Here is a 21198-nt window from a genome sequence, read left to right as displayed (position 1 = left end):
ACTATGCAAAGCGTTTGTATGCCCATGCAGCAAAATAATTTCGCCCGATTTCAGGGATAAAAAATCAGCGTATCTGGCAACTCTGCATTTTCGCCGCTGATTTATATTTACATATTGTAATAAATTGACAGACAGTTCACACAAAACATTCAATCGGACAGGACGTTTTTATTGATAGTGAAGAAAGCGAAAATTGAGGATAGAGGAGAAAGTAAAGTTGAAAGTGAATTAGAAAGAAAGTGAAGTTATCGGAGAAAAAAAAATGGGTCGGTTATATCTATTACATAACCGCAAGGTTGACGTGGGACTACCTTAGCTTAGCAATCATTTGTTGGGATTGGTTTAATTTTTGATTGAATGAAACTATTTCTGAATTCAATTGACGTCAATATATTTGTTTTGTGAGTAAAAAGATTGTATAATGCCATGTAAGGTCAATTCATACATTGTGATATATTATGTTCTTCGTTACAAGTAAATTTAATGACAGTCCTTTTACGTTCGGTATGATGCCTAGAACAAAATATGTGAACGGAAGAATTATCAAACGATTATTTTATTTTACGTTTCCTTCTGAAATTTGCATCTCTCAAGTGTATGTACTTCTCGAACATCGAATTTGCTTGATTTAAGAAACTTCAGGCAATCAGTTTCAATTTTGACATGTGCGTTGAACACATATTGTTTAATCAAGCAAATGCAATCTGTTTAATCAAGCAAGCAATCTTGAATAACCGACACAAAGTGTTGTGTTCGTACCAGCTTTTGTAATTCATGTTTGGAAAACACTTTTCGGAGAGCAAAAAAGTACCCCGGCTTGCATGAATCAACAACTTCAACTCTTTTTTTTATACTATAAAGGATTTATACTTGAAAGTTCATTCGCCTCTAATGTGTGCACGATTTTCCCAGGTTCCTATGTTTAGGAGACCGTGTTGAAGAAACATTTCCTAGTTTGCACAAAGGCAAGCGAGTACAAAAGTACTCGCAATTTGCATTTGTTTGCAAAGCCGATTTCCCCAGACATCTTGGTTCTGAAGTCTTTGTTGGGGAAACATATTTCAATCGGAACAAAATTACCCCCGACCTGCATGTATTTGCAATGCCAATTTCCCTACGCTCCATGGATTTGAAGTCTATGTTAGGGAAACACACTCAGTCAGAACAAAAATACCCCCAACTTTCATGTGTTTGCAATGCCGATATCCCCAAGGCTGCTTGGTTTTGATGGCTGTGTTAGGGAAATCGTAAATCGGGCCAATCAAAACGAGGCAGTTAGGGCGTTTAGATAACGCATAACATTTTAGAATTATTCAATTATTTATCTAATGAAAAATAATATTTTATTAATTGCGTTAGAAGCGTAGAAATATTCCTTATCAATTGATGCAAACATCTTTCCGATCCAGTAAGAAATGTTCGAGTTATGAGCTTTCGGAATCTTTCATTTTTTCCTGCATGTTCTGTGTTTAGGTTTTCATTTTACCCCCCCATATACTCCGGTTAGACGTAGTCCCACGTCAACAAAAAAGGACAACACAACGTAGGAAGGTACGGATTCAACACGCATTTATATTCATCAGATGTGGACACTATCGAATTTTTCAAAGACTTGGATAACATGCACAATGTGGTGCTTGAGAAACGCCGATGTCAGATGCCGTTTAATGATGTTTCCTCCCTCGTATCCCTGTACCATATCCCTCCTATCCGATCGATAAACTCTATCGAAATACATTGATCGTGATTGACTAAATGAACAATAAAAAAAGTTATGTTTTCTTCGAGGAATAGTTTTTATTTTTTAAATAATTTAGTATTTTATAAATCTCTTTCATAATTACATTTTTAAACACTATAGTATTTTATATTCTGTTGTGCGAACTGATCGTAGTTTTCTAACTATATTAATTTATTACCTTTACATTGTCATTCATAAGTTGATGCGCCATGGTCTTAACAGGCAATAAAAATGTACATAATTTAAGAAAAATATACAAAAAAAAAAGAAAAACAAATATATCATTAAATAAAAAAATTGAGAACAGCTGTTATACTGTTGTGCGTGGCGAAATGACCAATCGCGACAATCCTTGTATTTTATTTATTAATGAACCCGACTGCTGTTTGGAAAATATACAGAGGTGTATAATGTTGCTCAGGTGGGTGCATCTACTGTACCACTATTTAAACATGTTGCGTGACAATTGGCGACCCTTGTTGATTTGTATCTACAAAATGTTTTCAAAAACTGATTAGTACTAATATTGGATTGTAATATCGGATAGCTATGACTTAACTTATCAAGATTATCTTTTCTATCTGAAATGCCTGAAGTTGCTTGTGTAAAATTTGACTGTTACAGTTGATTCATCGATAAACATTGTCATTACTTGGCGAACTTGTTGATGTATATCTTGTGGTTGTGCGGTGGATGCAGCTCAGATTCGGTAGCAAGAAACATGCGTTAGCTACAAAATATTTTAAAAAAATGATTAATGCTTAAATTGGAAGGCAATATCGAATAGCGACAATTTACATTTTATATAAGTGCCTTGAATCATCACAATAGATCAAACTAGTAGTCGCAGTGGTTCAAAGCTTTCACAGAAGAAAAGTGCGTCGAATTTGTTTATGTTAGCAGGGTATTTGCACGTTGATTCTTTGTTGCAGCATGAGAGCTTCTTGGGAAATTTGTTGAAGTACACGCTACGGTTGAGGGTTGGATGAACCTGCTGCTTTGCCATCGTGTTGCGATACGATCATTGGCGACGATGTCTGGTTCGAAAGTAATGAAACTAGCGGCATCTACAATATGTATTACAATTAGCGCTTACATTGTAGGAAAAGTGGGGAAAATGTCGAAGAGCTTTAATTTACATAAACTAGATTGTGTTTTCCCGCCTAGAATGCATGATGCTAGCTGGGTCTTCAATGGTCTGCATCATGAACTGCGGCTCGTTGGCAATGAAACCGAGCTGTGTGGCTCGTGTTCATAAAGCAGCGATGAATAATTCATGTTGTCCAGATGTTGTCTTGACAAGATTTCCGCTGCTCCTACTGCAAGTAGAAAAAAATCTAAAATTTACTCAGTTTACCGATCTCAATACTTACAAAAAGATTTTTATTCTATCAGACGCTCCAACTGGAACAGATATAACAGGTTTATTGAAATAGAGATGGAATTTAAAACACAAAAATTTGTGTCTTCCTTGGTAAGTAGTGAAGTATTTTACTTGTAGCATATACGATAGGTGGTTGAGTTTATTCAACAAAACCGATGCATTGGAAAGAGCTGAACGGTGTGATGTGTGTCATCTACAAAATGTGTACAAAAGATGATTAGTACTTACATTGTAGGAAAATGTCAAATAGCTTCGATTTACCAGAACTAAATTGTTCTCCATGCCTGTAGTGCGTTGAATTCGATGATGTTAGCTGGCTCTCTGAACCTAATCTTCTGCCTAATGAACTAAGGTCTGTTGGCAATAAAACTAAGCTTGGTGTACCTCGTGATCATGAAACGGCTATGAACTGTGATGAAAGATGTTGGGCGTATATTTGGACGAGTTCGCGCTGTTCTATTGTTTTGCGAACGTGTTGTTCCGCAAACATGACCAGCACAGTAAGCCATCTATGAAGAAAACAAGCTTTTCAAATAGTGCACATCTTAGAATATTGAACAACTTACCTCGTAAATCAGTGCTTGTAAAACTGAATTATAAAAATGAACACCCAAGCACCAGGCACAACACGTAAATAAAAATGTTAAACGCCCAGAAAGGTTTCTTTTCGTTAAAATCAAACGCGTTGAAAATTGAAAGATACAGAAATTCAAACGCTTGTGACAGTATGTATGCACATACGAATCAGCTATCCCCCTCCCGCCTTTTTTTTTGTAAACAATCCCCTCTCACACTCCTCGCTACTCACCACTCCCCTCGCTAACTTACTGAAGATACGTACTCACCTTAGTAATACTTCTATACATCTTGATACACATTTCTTGATTAAAGCAAGACGGGTCTATGGTACTAGGTGAGGCCGTTTCGTCACTAAGTTGGTTAGGGCTAAGTGGTTCGGACTCAATTCACTTCATTTTCAAGCAAATCCATGCATTTTTTCAAGTGATTTCTTGCAATAAATTCTCATACCACCAGAGATGCCAGATTTACAGATATGTTTGTAAATTCACAGACATATCTGTAAAATACTTTTAATTTTTGTTGCAGACTTTTTGGATATAACAATATTTCACAGGTTTATGAAAAATGAGAGGCTCTGTTCATCACATCAAATATATTTTAATCACCGTATGATGTTTTTCCATAGTTTTAATAAATAAACAGTTTTCATATTTAGTTTAAATCAAAACACATGACGTTAGACCTATTTTTTGAGTCATTCATTAACACACACGATGAATGAAAAATTGCATTCATTTACTATACATGCTATACATTTACTATACTACACTTCGAAATTTCATGACTGTGAGGGAACAGAGTCGAGAACCTATGAGAACTATCGATGAGATGGGTAAAACTTAACAGAGTGTAATTGCCCGATAATGTCAAAAACGACTGGCGACAAACTAATCCGAATAAGCGCTACCGGCGCCAAGCGAATCATATTTTAGCAAACGTGTGGACGGCAACATGTGCGTCGCTAATTTCCTTAAAAATGACTCTACTAGAGGGGTCTCTTTTGAGCAAACAACAATGAGTGGATTCTCAAAGCCCTGACTGAACATCTTTGAGTAATATTAAGATTGACTACATCCAAGCAATAACGGAGATCGTTTCATCCCAGTTCATGAGCATCCCTTCAACATCGCATTGTAAGCCTATATAAAAAAAATGGAAAGCCAAATCTGTTCGTAAACGGAGAACCCGAAGAAGGGATGGCCCGATTTTAGCATTCTTTATTTTGTTGTATTTGTCTCTTCCCGTAGATCAATATAGTGGAGAGCAAAACCGAAAAAAAATCGGAAAACTCTGAAAGAATGTCGGAAAATTTGGAAAATTGAATTACCATATCACCTAAAATTACAACATGATGAGCGTTGTTAGGCCATTCGATATTTGCACTAGCGAAGTTGATCTTTGTTCGAAAGTGGAAATGGATTTTCATGCAAAACAACGCATTCCTATATCTTCTATCCATCTATCTATATGAATAAACATTGTCAAAATGGAAGGCCAAATGTGTTGCTAATCGCAAAATCCGATGAAGGAAAGGTCTCTTTTAAGCCATCTTCATTTTGCTGTATTTGTTGTATTCTACCCATAGAGCAATGTTATGATGAGGAAAAGTTTTGAAATTGGTTCTAAAGAAATCATATCAAAACAATAATTTTGGGCTGGACGAAGTTCGCCGGGTCAGCTAGTACATATATACATACAGCCATTCCATGCGTTCTCAAGGGGAAAAATTAGTTTTCGGACCACATGCTAACTTTGAAGAATCATATCTCAAAAACTAAAAAAAGCATCTCTTAAATCGAGATATGTTATGTAAAACAGCCTCATCTTTCAAGAAAAATATAAAAAATATAACACCCCTTAGTCCAAAGCCATGAAAACAATAAAAAAAACAAACGCATTCGATAATTACGAAAACAAAATCAATTTTTTGCAAATTCGATATTTTTCAATAAAAAGCTAGCTCATTGGCTTTATTTAGATATGCCGATAATCTAAACCGGCTCAGTGGCTCTGAAATTATGAATTTTAAAAAGAAAGTCAGTTTTGGGAAAAAGTGTGAAAAAAATTATTTTTCGAACCACCCTAAAATGGAAATGGTCACCCTAACGAAAAAATAAAAAAAATACGGGTCTAATCATTTGCGATAAAGAACAAAACTACCACTTTTCATCGAAATCTGAGAACCACTATATCGGTTTGGCATGGTATGGCTGTATATATACAAAATATACATATACAAAATATACAATAATGTACAAAATACAATCTTAAGTGCATCGCGATGTACAAAATATAAATAAATCTATGAAAATTAACGTTAAAAGACATTTCTACAGATCCGCACACTTTTACAGACATTTCCACATTTTAACAGACTTTCACATATTTTTACAGACTTTTTTTTAAAAATCATCTGGCAACTCTTCGTTTCACTTTTCATGGAATGTTTTCAAATCGCAGGAGTAAACATTTACGTGACTGTGACTTTGTTTGTTTTTATTTCGTTCGGAGAAATGTTATATCAGGAAAAGTGGACATTAAAAATGTGTTGCTCAGTGAAAGGCTGCCCGAATATGAGTGAAAATGTTCGCGTTAGCTTTTATCGTATACCCTCGGAAACGTATTTACAGTCGCGCTGGGTTGATTTTTTCGGAGACGACAAACTAGTTCCGAATAAGGGTTCCCGTATCTGTGGAGTAAGTACGATGTTTCAATTATTGAAAACCAAAAGTGTAGCAAACCTTTCAAACACATTTACAGGTTACAAATACGTTACATTTCAACCGGAAAAGAAACCTCGTGAGAAACCGTAATGCCTTCTCCACAATTAAGCCGGTAGTTGACTCAGAAGATAACGTCCATCATCAACACGAAGTGCTGAATGCTTTAGCGGTATAGTCATCACCAGGACTAGCGGATCATAACTAAGCGGATTTCATTCGGTTAACTTCATTAGCAAAGCTGTTTTCACCGAGGTTAGAAAATAACGCCTTCAAAACATTTCACTTTTGCTATGTATGTATGTATCGAAATTCGCCGATGTTGAATTTTGCTCCCACATTAAAATCTTGGAGTGAACTAAGCGTTATTCGTAGGTTGTTTATATTCTGTCAGGTTCTGATACCTTGCAATATAAGATGTTCTTTCAGAGATGCAATGGTCAATTGAAAAATTGACGGAAAAATGTAGTTCGTTCATTTTATAAGTTTAACTATTTTTGCCTCTGATAACAATACCTTTTTCATAGTGTTGATTATCATAAGAAAAATAACACTCCTGATCATTGGATCTTTTTTGACATTTCAATTGGATCTTTTTTGACAGCCGTTTTGATTCAGTCCGCACTACCTAGGGTTAGGGGAGCGGTATATGAAAACAGTACGGAAGAAAGCAGAAGGGGAATTATTTGCTTGAAGCGTGAAAGAGACAGACTGATCATGAGCGAACTTTGGCACAGGCGTATTGTGGTTTGTTTACCAACAAAACACAGTAGACTCCCAATATGGGTGAAGAGTGATTTTAGCAAGTTGGCCCACCTTAGGATATACTTCTAGGTGCCTTGGATTAAAGAATCACAGCCCTATTCAACGAAAACGATAGCAATATTTACAGTGGCGGGATATTCATTTTATTTCATCTGGAATCTATCCGTGTTGTTTACTATCTGTGAATAATAAATAGTATTCTCCAAGTAATAAACTACATTTGGTAATTCACATATTGTGCAATATTCCCATGAACTTGTGTTGTTTATAGTGCAATTGTGTGAAATCAATGTCTTCAGAGGCATATCTGTTTTACGATTGTGTGGATTCGTTACTTGCACGAATCAGTAGATCAGTTTCAAATTGTTCAAACTCGGATTCTAAAGAACGTAAGTACATCTCACGAATTCTACGACTATTGCTTTAGGGCGCGTCGATAGTTATTTCTATTGCTTGTTTTTGAATAGAAACTATGTATCCAATATTTCGATGTACAATGCTTTCTAATGTATGAAATTGCGCCAAATGCGAAGTCGTTAAGGCTGATTTAGACGATGCCAGTCAGTGCTCTAGTTGAAATATCCAGTGAACAGAGAACAGATACTCTGTTCAAGTTACTTGTACCGGTATCGAACAAGTAATTGGCTTCTAACTTGAACAGAGTGTCTGTTCTCTATTCACTGGATACTTCAACTAGAGCGCTGACTGGCATCGTCTAAATCAGCCTTTAAATGCAAAAGCATGCGCATTGTGATTGTACACGAAAAAATGGGCATTCTCATGATTGTAGACAAACTTTCTGTCATTACGGACAAACATAAAAAATACAGCCTAACAATTTACTTATTTAAACGAGAAATTTCAAAAAATTTCAACGTGACTCATAAGCATATAGTTTTAGCATAATCATGTATTTGGGAAAGTTGTTGAAAATTATAAGCAAATTCATGAAATTTTTTGAACATGGCGGTATAACACGACAAACATATTAAAAGAGCCTATTTACTATAAAAAAGACAATAAATCGGAAATTTTTATTTAAATTGCACATCTGTTTTAATTTTAGTAAAAACATTGAAAACCATTCGGCCGATTAATTCGAGAAACAGTATATAGAAATGCAAGAAATTGTATTTAAGTTTGGAAAAATATTAGTTTCGAAAGATATAATCGAAGTTCCTCTTAACACATTAAGGACCGCACGTTTTGACGCAAACTTGTATGCTTCATTTGTTCAGATTCCACGAATGAAATCGTTTCCTTCGGTGTGGATGAAACGAAGGCGAGCCATCGGTAGACCTTCTGTCCATTTGTGTACTTTCCCGAACAGAGCTGTCAATAACGGGTATCTTATGCAGCCGCTAGAACAGAAACAACGAAGGGGGATAGCGGGAAGAGAAAATTTGCGAAGTAAACTTCACCCTTGCATAGCAAGTAAGCTTTAGCGTATAAGTATTGCATCTCCTCTGAGGAAAATTCTCAGAATCTTTCTGTGCCCGAAACAACAAAGGTCGCTTATTCTGCTCGTTTTGTGTTTAAAGTTTCCCCTCGAGCTGTGAACGCTAGCGAATATTTCACTTGAAGTACATCTGGCATTGCAATTAACACAACCATCCGAGTCATGGCAAAGAAGGCGAAAAAAGAGAAGAGTGCAAATGATTATAGGTCGCTTCTAAACATGTTTGGTGTTTGGTTTTTTGTGTGTTGCTTGTTTTCGTTGCGCGAAACATAGAAACTTAGAAAAACTTTGTTGACGGTTTTGAACGAGAATCAAGAAACGGTCATTATCGCGATATTTCATTTTTAGCACTGTAACTGTGTGCATCTGTTGGACGCGTGTTTGATGCTTGTTGAATGACGATGCACTTCTTTTTCTTTCGAATTATAGACACTTGAAACTAAGACAGTTCATTCGTCTTTGATGGCGATGCACGGAAGATGCCTCTCGTTAATATTCAGTGCAATGCGTGCATTGATATAAAGAAACAAATTGCGACATATGACCAATTAGTGTATTGTTCTCGCAAAGGCAAAAAATGATCGTTGCTTCTCGAAATGATTCTACAAAACTACGCAAGCCATTAAACCTTCTCAGGGTCCCGGAACTTTTTACTAAAGAGTTATTTATTAAATTTCGACGTATTCGCAAATAATATTCGAAATGATAAACCATCAAATTTCAAAAGAAAAAAGATTGCGTAGTCCTACGTTCTAAGCGGTCGTGTCTCGGATACAACCCCTCGAATTTTTTACGATTTAATGCTTGCTGGGCAGTTTTAAATTGTTAAAATATGAATGAAATTTTTTACTTCATGTTATTGATTACTTGAAACATGTAGTACTGAATATTAATTAACCATTTCTATATAAATTTTGCGATATTTCCACTAAAGCACAATAAACAATCAGAAATGACGTATCCGATTGTAACTCTTTCGTATCACATGTAAGAGCTTCAATTGCCCTAAAATCATATTTCAGATAGCCGTACGAGATCCCATCGGAGTAATTTTATAACCGTTGCCACCACTCGTATCAAACATTTATATCCCTAAAAGTCAATTGATTAATTCCTATTTGTACAAACATAAATGTTTATAAAAGTTCTATATACATACAAAAATGGTGATTCCCCGGGCCGAACATTTTACTTGATATATTTTTCGCCATTTTTTTATAGCAGTGATGAACGTATATTCGTATGACAACAGACTTATTATGTTATTAGGTATTGTCTAATAATTGTACAGTAAGTAACCTCTAATTCGACATTAAGTTAATTGGACGGACCTGTAATGGGACACAAATAATTGGACATTTTCATCTCTAATTGGATATTCTGTAAACATCGAGTTTGGCACCCAAAGTATGGCCCCAGATTGAAAGAAGCCACCAGATGTAGACATTGTACCACTATCATCGTAAATGTCCAATTACAGACCAATCAACTCTAATGCGACACTGAGTAGTGACTCGGTATGTCGATGATTAGAGGTAACTTACTGTATATGCTATTTGGGTGCATCAAATACCACCCAAAATATCAGATATTCGATGCTCTATATACGATTTGATGTTTGGTGGGTTGGCATACTTGGCAGCTTGGTTTGTCAAGTTCATAATCTCATGTTTACAGTTTTGAGTTAAGTGCAATTGAATGACGAAGTTGAACTATTTTATTTTTGTCGCTATGTTTATCAGAACGCAAAAGATCGGCAAACAGATAATCTTCCGTTCTTAAAAGTTAAAAATAAAAAAAGCAACGTGAAAGTTAAACACTTTTCTTGAATCCGGAAATATTCGGACTTAAAAATAATTTTTAACGTAATATTCCAAACATACATGTATTAACAAAAATCTATAATAATTATTATAATCATCAAGAACGTTTTCCGCCATTAGTTTTTTGGTTGTCTGTAGTAAATCGTATATACGCATGACAATAGTCGCACTAGATGCATGTATAAGTCGTATATTCATCCATCCAATCATCGTGAATACTGTTGCAAGTGGAAAATAAATGTGTGTTCATTGCTTATGATGCGAACATAAACAACAATATAATACAGTTATTTAAATTTTATACGACATGCCGAGGCGCCACTCAGTGTCGCTTTGGAGGTGATTTTGGCTTGTAATTGAACATTGACGATGTGAGTTGTATAGTGTCTACGTCTGGTGGCAACTTCAATGTGGCGCCATAATTTGGGCCCCAAACTAGATGTTTACAAAAATATCCAATTAAGCATTACAGGTCTGGCCAATAATCCAAACGTCGCATTAAATGCAACTTACTGTATATAAACAGTATTTATTCCCAGCTGTTTTGAGGCATCTCGCACAAATTGACAATACCATTCAGTTGTCAGTGCAAGTCGGTGCAATTTTTAGAGTGTAAAAAAAGTTCACTGTTTACATAAAAGCAATCTCGACTCGGCCCCACTTTTTTGCTTGAAGTTACTATCCCCTGCTTCATCCCAACAGTGAATTTTGGCATCAACGTTCCAATAGCAACTTTTGCTGTAAATCAAGAGATGAACCAGCTTAACACTGAAAATCTTTATAATAAAGACAAAAAAAACTTGCTGTTACAACGTAGGTATTACTTCCATCAATGTTATAAGTAATACTTAGTTGAGCTCTAGAATACGCGTGACCTTTCACTGTGGAAGAAATTTGTTTGGAGAAAAAATCCTTGACCAGAACGGAAATCGAATCCCCGACATGATAATGTGTGACGCTAACCACTTGGTGACGGGAGCACTCACTGCTAGCATTCAACTTAAATAACAATATCTGAATTATTGAAAACAGTATATGATTCGAGCTGTTGAACCATATACAATTAATTATACTCGTTGGTCGTTGAGTATCAAATAGCGCCTATTTTTCCAATGGAAACGAAACTTATAGATTACTTTCACCTATACTCAACCTAGTCTGTAATAGCTTTCTATGCGATTGTTTGTCAGCGTAATAATTGCGTTGAGTATTAATCATATTAAGCATAGAAATCAACGGCTGAATTTCTTTCCTTGACCAGAACGGAAATCGAACCCCCGAATTTCTAAGCCATTCGAGGTCCTCGATTTCACCCACTTCGATAAAAGGTTACGATATTTCTCCCCAAAATCTTAATTCGTAATCACCAACGACGATTAAAATCGAGCAACAGCTATGTTCAACGTTTTGATCCTATGTTTCAGTATCACTTACATAGACATATTTCGTTATTGTTAGGGCAATTTGTTCAACTTTTCAAGTCCCCTTTTCATAGGATGCGTTGAAAAGATTCACGAGTTCTTTTAGTAATGATTACATAAATATAAGGACTATGTGACCTGACCATGCAAACAACATCTCAAAATGATTTCATTCATGTTTGAAATTTTATAACTGTCTTCGAGAATGATAATCTAAAAAAAATACACTTTTTCGATTCCGTATTGTGTATCAGAAAATACAACAATGGTATAAGTGGTGAAAATCGCTTCAGCAAATTCGACTCTATCACAACGTATTTGTATGTTTCATAAAATGCAATAGAATTCATGAAAAAACGGCACTTAAAGTTCAGTTGAAAAACGGTTTGTTTATATTTCCACCATACAACCATAAAATCCGTTGGACGGCGACACCAGACCTTCTATATCCCGAATTGCGAGCATCCAATTAGCATACCTAGGTAGCTGTTTATGGAGCGTTGGCACAAACCTCTCTTTCACTCGCGCTCTGAGCAATTTTGACAGAAGCCTAACTTCGCGTAAGAGGTTTGAAAATAAAGATGGCCCCCTGATCAACAGGTTGGTATTCGCACAATTCGTTCGTTTTTATTGTTTTTTTTTGTGACGAATGATGTTGTTTTACGGTCAATATTAGTTGCACTCGTTCGCATATTGTTTCCCTCCATTGGTTGCCGTACAATTTCCAAGTGCAAAGTTTGGTTTCCGAGCTAGAATGTAATATTTGATCGTCTCGATGTTGCTGCAAGTGGTTTGTGTTTACGCATCGGAAAATGTTGACATTGCTGAGCGAATTACGTTTCTGGTCCATCAAGGATGACATCGCCGTCAAGGACACCGATCTGGGAGCTTGCAAGTAAGTAGTCCCAGCTCGTGGTTGATGAGATGCGCAGGGCACACCGTAAGGTGTGTGTGATAATAGCGATCTGGAGAAGAACTCGGGGAAGATTTCCTAATCGATTACGAGAGATTTTTCCCATTGGATTGCGGATTGCTATTGTCTTTCTCACCTTGCGTGTCTGCGGGCATTCTTCTGCCAGAAGAAGACGTTTCGGCGTTTCTCACGATATTTAGCCATTTGTGGCGATAAAACTCGCTCAGCCATTATGACATTCAATCTTTTCTTTTTAGGTATTTCGAGAAGCGTTCTGAAAGTGCTAAATCGATATACGCGGAGGGCAAAAGGCAATACTTCGAATCTAGGGGGTTCAAGTGGAACGTGGATAATAAAAAACCTAATAAACTAAGAAATGCTCTGAAGTTACTGGAAGAAGAATTGAGGCAAAGACAGATAGTATTCTGTAAGTGGAAGAACAATGTCATCCTTCAGATTATGCTCTCAAATGGATTGATTATACATGTGGCGATCAATCCGTTCACTGGCGACATCGTTCGTATCTACTTCGATAAATACTTTGTCGGGAAGCTCATTTCCGAACAAATCACGGATGTTATCATAACCCGAACGCACATTTTGATTTCGTACAATGAGAATCAGATTACGTTCGTGCACCTGCAGAAGCCAACGGCGAAGAGGAATAATTTAGAGAAGGTCGGTCTGATGGAACCGAAGATATGCAATGTGATAATTGGCGGACCAACGGCTAGAAAAATTCCCAAGCATCTTGTGTGCAGCGGTTCGCAAGATTTGGTTATTGTGTGGACTAAGTCTTCCCAGAATGAGGTCTATCCATGGAGGCCGACTGTCAAGGATCAGGACCGTGCCAATATGCACGTGTACAAACTGAACGGAGCCAAGCTGGAGCTACTTTGCTACTACTGGACGGAGTATGATCCCATTTCAGTGGACTTCTCACTTATGAACAGCTTCCAGATACATTCAGTCGAACAGAAGGTCTCGAAAAAGGTTAGTAGCTTCTCGAAATGTACAATGATGTGTTGATGGCATTATGTCGCTCATTTTTTCAAGGGCAATTTTTTCGCAGCAATTTGAAGTAGAGTAAATTATGTGCAAATGAGCACCGTCTGAAAACTTATTATGCTTTTCAGGGAGATGTGACAATAGACAGTTGTATATATCAAATTCAGAAATTGAAAATGCGCCGAGTGGCGGTGACATCAATCCCCTTACAAACGCAGGTCTGCTGTAACGCTTTCAGTCCGGATCACGAAAAGCTTATGCTGGGCTGCATCGATGGATCGATCATACTGTTCGATGAAGGACGGGGTATCACCCATCTCGTGAAGGCGGCATTTGTGAGTTAAATATACATTTTACCGAAGGTTGAAAGTGCGAACGAAATCTGTATTTGTAGATCCCAATGTTTGTCTCGTGGCACAGTGATTCATCCGTAATGATGATAGCGAATGAGAAGTGTCAATTTCAATGCTTCGATATCGCTCTTTCCTGCGTGAGGACACAGCTAATGAGCGAGGAGATTGTGCCTTCGAATACGCTGGATCTGTCGAACTACTTTTCCCATCCGTCAAATCTTGCCAAACTGTGCTGGAGCAAAAAACCAGAAATCACAGAACACTTTGAAAAGCACGCGATAACGGACTCGTTTCTGTTGCTTGCGTTCGAGAATGGGCCGATCGGTTGCTTGCGGCTAGTCGGTGGCAGTGGACTGAAGGGAGACGTCCACACGTCCGGCCTCACCGCCGATGTACTAATCCACAAATATATCTCGCTAAATCAGGTGGAGAAAGCTATAAATATTCTTTTAAGTCTGAACTGGGACACATATGGGGCGATGTGCCTGCTCTCGTTGCACCGAATAGCAAACTATGTATTCAAGCAACCGTTGGGAACGGAGCGAGAGTTACAATTGCAGAAAGCTCTCGGAAGCTTCCTGGTACCTGTGAAACCTTTGTGTTATGAGACTGAAGTTGAGTTTGGCGACCAAGTCAACGACATTACACTTCGTTTCTTCCATTACCTGTTAAGAAACAAATCCTACAATAAGGCATTTAGTCTCGCAATCGACATCAACGATGCTGACCTGTTTCTCAAACTGCACGACAAAGCGAAAGCTGACGGGGACGTCGAGCTGGCGAAGGAAGCGCTGAAGAAAGTGGATGACATCAATCGGATATGTACAGATCGCAGCGACAGTGACCGTGAGTATAGCTAATGTAATTCCATCACAAACCAGCAACTAGCTCTGACCCTCTGCCGTTGTGATAGGCCTCTTCTAGGCACTATTAGTGATAGCGGAAAAGCAAAGGCAACCGAATTTGAACCGAAATCTTTATAAAAAGTGAAGGTATGCCCAGAAGTTCACGCGATGCGATCTCAGATGAAAAGGTCTAGGAGAGATTTTCGCGAAGGCGTGTCGGTGTCCCCGTGTGCCCATGTTACTCATGACTAGAGGGAAACAAAGATTTGATCGATCCAAAAATGTCACCAATAGGTCATTCACGATTCATCAGTCATGCTAGCGACGAGATGGCAGCGACAGCGGGTTTTTCCAATTGGTCTTTCTCAAGGCCGAGTGTTAAGTAGTTTTCCAAATTGGCCTTTTGTAAGGCTAAGTTCAATCTCACCATCCACGGTGTAAGTTCAAAGTCTCTAAACTAGAGCGTGACGCTTATAGTTCAAGGTTTGAACGTTAGTACCTCTTTGCCGACTGAACGGAGTGGTATTATAATCACTTCATTCGAATAACAAAATGTCAAAGAGTTATATATTTGGTAATTAATGACCCGAAAACATGTTTCAATAGCTCAAAAATTGCTTTGAAAACAGGGTATTGAAATAACACAAATCTGTATATAAACGAATGTCCGCTCGGAAATCCACTCATTTATGATTGCGCGGTGATAATACTATGAAATAAAACATTTTCATGAAGAAACTGCTTCTATTGATAATGATTAGTTTACAAGAAAAAATTTTGCAAGTTTGTTTGTTGGTTAAAGTAATTTTTATGGACAAAATTAATGTTAAGTTTGTCGTCCTCTAATCTAGATCGTATCTCACTAACAAAATTTGCAGAAAAGGAAAACGCATATTCAGAGTCCGATGATGTTGGGCGTACAGTACGAAGAGCATTGAATACCATTGCCATGTATTTACCTCTGGTTCCCTCTGTACGAAAACAAGACAAGAGCTTTCATTAATCCGTTTATATACATTGAGCTTGGGCTGGACGTTAACACCTTTCATACGTCAGCTTCATAAAGAGTGCAGTTTTGCGGCATAGTAGTTCAACAGAGACTAGAACTGGTTCGAGGGCATCTTCCAATTCCTTTATCGCTCTCAGTTTTTCATCGCTGAAGCCTATCCTGTGTCTCGTTTTCAGATTGAGCAGCGCTTTTTGGACTGAAGCTCGGAGGTCGTAGAATCGGCATAACACTGCCGGATGTTTTTTCGATCTTATTTTAATTCTTGAGTAATATTTCAAAGCGGCATAAAGGCGAATATTATTATATTAAGTATTATATATTGAAAATGACCGAAATTACCGGTTATTGATTGTAAAATTACCGGTATTTCGGTAATGAAAAATGACCCGGTATTACCGTTAAAACCGGTTAACAATCTCTAGTTGCTAGTATATTCAACAAATCACTCATTGAGAAGACACTTCCGTAGATTTGGAAAGCAGCTCAATTGATCCGATCCCCAAATCGGGCAGTACTCATCGCGTCGAAAATTACCGCGGAATATCGATTCTATGCTCACTTAAAACTTTTTGAAACTATGACTCATGCTATACTGCATAGAACGGCCTATTCGTTGATATCAGAGCAACAATACGGATTTGTACAGCACAGAACAACGATAACAAAGTTAATGTGTTACAATCGTGTGCTATTTGATGATGTCAAGAACAGGAATCAGGTTGATTCCATTTACGTCGATTTTTCCTAAGGTTTCGATACTGTTCCGCATGAGTTCTTGATTGGGAAATTGAAACACATGGGATTACCAGAACACATAGTTGCCAAGCTGAAGCGAATACAGAAGCAATTCATTCGGTATGACTTTCGACAACTTCCATGGAGCGATCCTGTAAACATGCCTGACTACATTTCGCGTTGCATGCTCAACGGTTTGTAAACCTTATCAACTCTTCGACTTGAACTCCAACAAACATTAGTATTCGATATCATAGAGGGAAATATTGATTGTTCGGAGCTGCTGCAACAGATAAAGCTTAATGTACCAACGCGAACCCTTTGGAGTTTTCCCGTCATCAATCTACCATTTCAAAGAACCAGTTACGGACAAAATGGCCCGTATAACTCATGTCTGAGAGCATTTGACGCAGTTTACCATGTTCTCGATTTTGGTATGTCTAAGAATACTTTTAAGACTAGGATTAGAGACGTAATTTAAGTTTCAGTCTGTACGATTGTAAATCGAAGACGATGACAAATAAAAACAACACGGTAGTAAAACAAAACCTAAGGTCGACCGAGGTGAGCACAATATTTATAGTGCTATAGGCCATCCGACGACTTGCATCAACCGCTGACCAATCCTGACTTCGATGAACTTTCAAGCAGATTTATAGATCTTTCTGATTTCAACAATATTTATTGTTTTTTTTCGTGATTTCAATAGTTTGCTTTCAAAACAGTTTTTGAGCGAATGAAAAGAGTGTTACCACTTTACTCAGCCGGCAAATGGGTATTGAGGCTCAAAATCCCAGATGTAATGCTTCCGTTTTCGAAATTTTAAATTTACGCTCTAGTACAGACGTGGCGCAAATATACAAAAGCACTCTCTACCAGTGTCTAGTCGCTAGCTGGATGACTGATGATTCGTGAATGCTATGAAATCGCGAATATCTTGTTCATACTCGATAAAGTGAAAATGGGCGGAGCCTAAATTGCAATATTTTCTACATTGTCAGCAAAACGAACGCTGCATTTGATATTTGTTTTTCGCAAAAACCTGCCCTATTTTCTGATTTGGTACCATTACTGAAAGACGTAATCGTAAGTCAAAAAATAATTAATTATTCCTTACGTTTTCGTCATTGTTACACAAACCATATAGTTTAAAATAAAGTACTACCAGATGGGCCAACCAGAAGAACTCGCTGGGTCGTAGGATTAGTATAGCTGTTCTGGAGAGTCAGAGCGAATGCTCCCATTTACTGATGGATATTTATTTTTCAAGAAACACTAGCGTTTGAATATTAACAATTCGTTTTAGATTCCCTTTGTTCACACTCTTCTTGCTCGCTGTGCGCGGACAGTTTCGATGACGAGGGAGAGGACGATGGATCGGAGCATGAAAGTTTACCTTTGCCGTTGCCTCGGTTGGGAAAAACGACAAACCAAGACAGCACCAGCTTCAAATCATATTCCACCTCATCGAGCTCTTCGAAATCGTCACAAATTAGGAACGGTACTCTCAGGCATCCACCGTTGCCTAAAACGAACGAGAGCAATAATCACGGTAGCATCAAATTGACCACTCGGACGTCCACCACAAAAAAGCGCACGAATAGTGAATACAACAACGACCGACCACCATTGCCATATGTGCCGAATGAGCCACCGACGATAACGATGCAGCGAAGCCAAACGGCGACGGCATTGAAACTCACCAAACAGCAGCAAACTCGAATCTCACAATTCAAACTGAAAGGAAGATCCCTAAGTTCGAGTAATCTGTTATCGTTTCCGGATAATTCATCTCCCTATGGCGGATCATCGATTCAGAGGGGTAACGTTCGAAGCCGTTTGAACCCTCGCGAAAAAGTAGCCAAACTGTACACTTCTGCGGCTAGTAGTCTTTCGATGGAGCAACTCGATATATCCAAAAGACCTATCAATCAAACGCAACAACCATTTTATGCAGAATTTATGGGCAATCCTGCAGCGCGACCCCCTCCCAGTGGTCATCATGTGGTCATTGACGTCGTACCGAAACCAACCGATTCCTTGCAGCCACCGAATGCACTAAAGTATCCGTCCACAAACATACTTGATCAAACCATAGGTATACCAGTGGCACAAGACGAACCGGATTTTGGCCAGAATCTACGCAGGGCATGGTTCTCCTCGCAGTCTCACTTTCGGAGTATTCCGAACAGTTCCAACTCTAACAACGCACCTCGGACTGTGATTCATCAGTATCCGCTGATATCCGGCAATATACCGTCAAAATTTCAGCCCAAATTCCACCAACAGCCGCTGAATTTGTTCGATCGAACACGCTCCCAGCGACGCAAGGAAACCGTGACGGCATCGATTCTTTCCAACAATACAAATGCGTCCTCGTTTGCAACCGCCGGACCCTCTAGTTCGTCGTCGTCTTCCTCGACGAAAAAGGAAAGTGGCGAAAAGAATAAGGTAAAATTCTCCGATACCGTCACCGTCGCGGTTGTGCCGGTAAGTGCCCCATCATGAACATTTATCAGGGTAAATAACCAAAACTGTGTCATTCTAGGAAATTCCGAGAAAAGAGAAAATTGCAGATAAACCGCGCAAACCAGGATATAATCCGTTGATAGCCGACCCTAAGCGGGAATTGGCAGAAAGTTTACCACTGTGCCATCCGAATGATGACTATTTAAAGGATTTTACCCCAATGCAAGGTCACTAATCTTATTTCGTTACCTTTTCCTTTATTTGATGTGTGGTTAATGAATCTTTTCGTTTTTAGATATTGGCAACAACGATCAGGAAAACCCCAAAGAGGGCAAAAAAATTCCCAACATTAAGGTGGTACATTTTGGTGTGGTGTGAAAAACCTCAGATAATAATTATCTGCCAGTTAACGGTGACGAAGCACCGTTCCGCATCCGTCCAGTGAAGCTAAATCAGTATTTTAAATGTTTATATTTTGTTTCTGTTAGAAAAAAGTTTTTTTTGTAAATATTACGAAACTTGTATTATTGTTAGATGAGAACTCTATTGTATATTTATTATCCGGTTACTCAAAATGATTTAATAAAAAATATAGTATTGAGCAGCAGTTCCTTATTGAAAAAAAAATGAAAATTGATTTGGAATGTGCCTGATGTAGGAAAGTGCACCCGTGGCCGAGTGGTTAGCGTCTCACATTATCATGCCGGGTGTTCCGGTTCGATTCCCGTTCTGGCCGGGGGATTTTTCGTCAAAGAAATTTGCTTCGACTTGCACTGTGGTCACGCGTATTCTAGAACTTGCCTCTCAGAATACATCCGAGGCGTGTTATTTGGCTTAAGAAATCTCAATTAAGTATTAATAAATGATGCTAATTAATGCATACGTTGAGACGGCAAAAGTTCCACAGGGAACGTTAACGCCATTCAAGTTCAAGCTGATCTAGGGAATCTGTTGCATCTTAATTTTTTTTTTACTATTGCCGAGTCGTGCGTGGCTGCAGAACTTTTTACATGCATCGTGAGAAATTTCTAATTGGTGTTTAAACCAGAGTTGGGCTTTCTCGAAGTTCTTCTGGGTCGTACTTAGATGCACTAATGTACGATTAGAAGGAGTTTATTCTTGTGCACAATCGAAAATTATTCAATCTGAAGGGACTGGAATATTGATCCTTCACTACAACACTATACACTATACACTAACACTATACAACTAAGGTTTGATTCAGTTAGAACCCGGAATCACTGTTCACAGGATCAAGTTCAAGTTGTACAGGATGGAAGAGAGAATAATTTTTATTTTGGACAACCGGTCAGGTACTAAAATCGCTGAGAGTGGCTAAATCGACCGTGTATGATATGCTGAAATGTTTCCGCGAACGTGCAACTGTTGTACGGATGAATCAGAAAACAATTAAGGCAAACCCGGGACTCTCGGACTACGACATCGCCAAAAACACTGTAACCAAAGTACCATACGAAGAATCCGTATGCGAGAAGGCTATCGTTATTTCCGTTCCTGCAAGTAACCAAACAGGACGCTGAGGCATAATCTGGGGATCAAAAGACGCGCTAGAAAGTTGTAGAACAAAGTTTTGACGAATTACAAAGGATATATGCTGATGGAAGACGAAACGCACGTGAAGATGGGTTTTGGACAAATCACATTACATTGAAAAAGACCTCAATCCTCCCATCCCGAATTTCACCCATTCGAAACATATTGAGCAATTGCCAAGCGGAAATTTAAGAAGGATGCCAAAGTGACTCGAGTCATGCAGAGATCGTGGAATGAAATGGCCGCTGAGGTTGACCAAAAAAGTGTCCAAACTTTGACGGAGAGTATCCGAAGGAAATTCATCGAAACTGTAGAACAGTAAATTATCTGCATTTTGATACAAAAACATTTTCTGTATCTTCAACATATCTCGAGATACAACTGGTTTTGTGATTCCGAATTTTAAACTTATCAAGT

At 38.1% G+C, this 21198-nt stretch overlaps 2 protein-coding genes and 1 long non-coding RNA gene across 4 annotated transcripts in view; 2 read left to right on the top strand and 1 right to left on the bottom strand.

Moving 5' to 3' along the window:
* Positions 1-1789: 1789 nt before the first annotated feature.
* LOC129778192 (uncharacterized) lies at positions 1790-3861 on the bottom strand. 2 transcript variants are annotated; one of them, XR_008743392.1, is made up of 7 exons: positions 3692-3861; positions 3387-3634; positions 3115-3318; positions 2881-3060; positions 2540-2808; positions 2301-2471; positions 1790-2231 (listed from the first exon to the last, which is right to left on the bottom strand). It is a non-coding gene; the product is annotated as an uncharacterized LOC129778192 (long non-coding RNA). The 2 variants fall into 2 exon arrangements; XR_008743391.1 differs by having other exon boundaries at positions 1790-2471.
* A 3489-nt stretch (positions 3862-7350) lies between these two features.
* The window catches only part of LOC129774920 (zinc finger SWIM domain-containing protein 7-like), a 73003-nt gene continuing 59155 nt past the window's right edge, over positions 7351-21198 (top strand). Inside the window, exon 1 of the mRNA XM_055778998.1 lies at positions 7351-7581. Within this exon, the coding sequence (XP_055634973.1) occupies positions 7482-7581 (100 nt within the window). The 5' untranslated portion in view covers positions 7351-7481. The remainder of the gene's footprint in view (positions 7582-21198) is intronic.
* LOC129774916 (WD repeat-containing and planar cell polarity effector protein fritz) lies at positions 11544-19828 on the top strand. Its single transcript, XM_055778994.1, has 7 exons — positions 11544-12790; positions 13066-13801; positions 13945-14151; positions 14211-15015; positions 18065-19248; positions 19307-19454; positions 19523-19828. The coding sequence occupies exons 1-7, from the start codon at positions 12708-12710 to the stop codon at positions 19603-19605; spliced, it is 3246 nt and encodes a 1081-aa protein (XP_055634969.1). The 5' UTR covers positions 11544-12707; the 3' UTR covers positions 19606-19828.

This window comes from Toxorhynchites rutilus, chromosome 3 (assembly GCF_029784135.1).
Source record: "Toxorhynchites rutilus septentrionalis strain SRP chromosome 3, ASM2978413v1, whole genome shotgun sequence".
In the NCBI taxonomy this organism is placed as follows: Eukaryota; Metazoa; Arthropoda; class Insecta; order Diptera; family Culicidae; genus Toxorhynchites; species Toxorhynchites rutilus.
The sequence above is the reverse complement of the archived record's forward strand: the minus strand, read 5'-3'. Positions and strand labels throughout refer to the sequence as shown.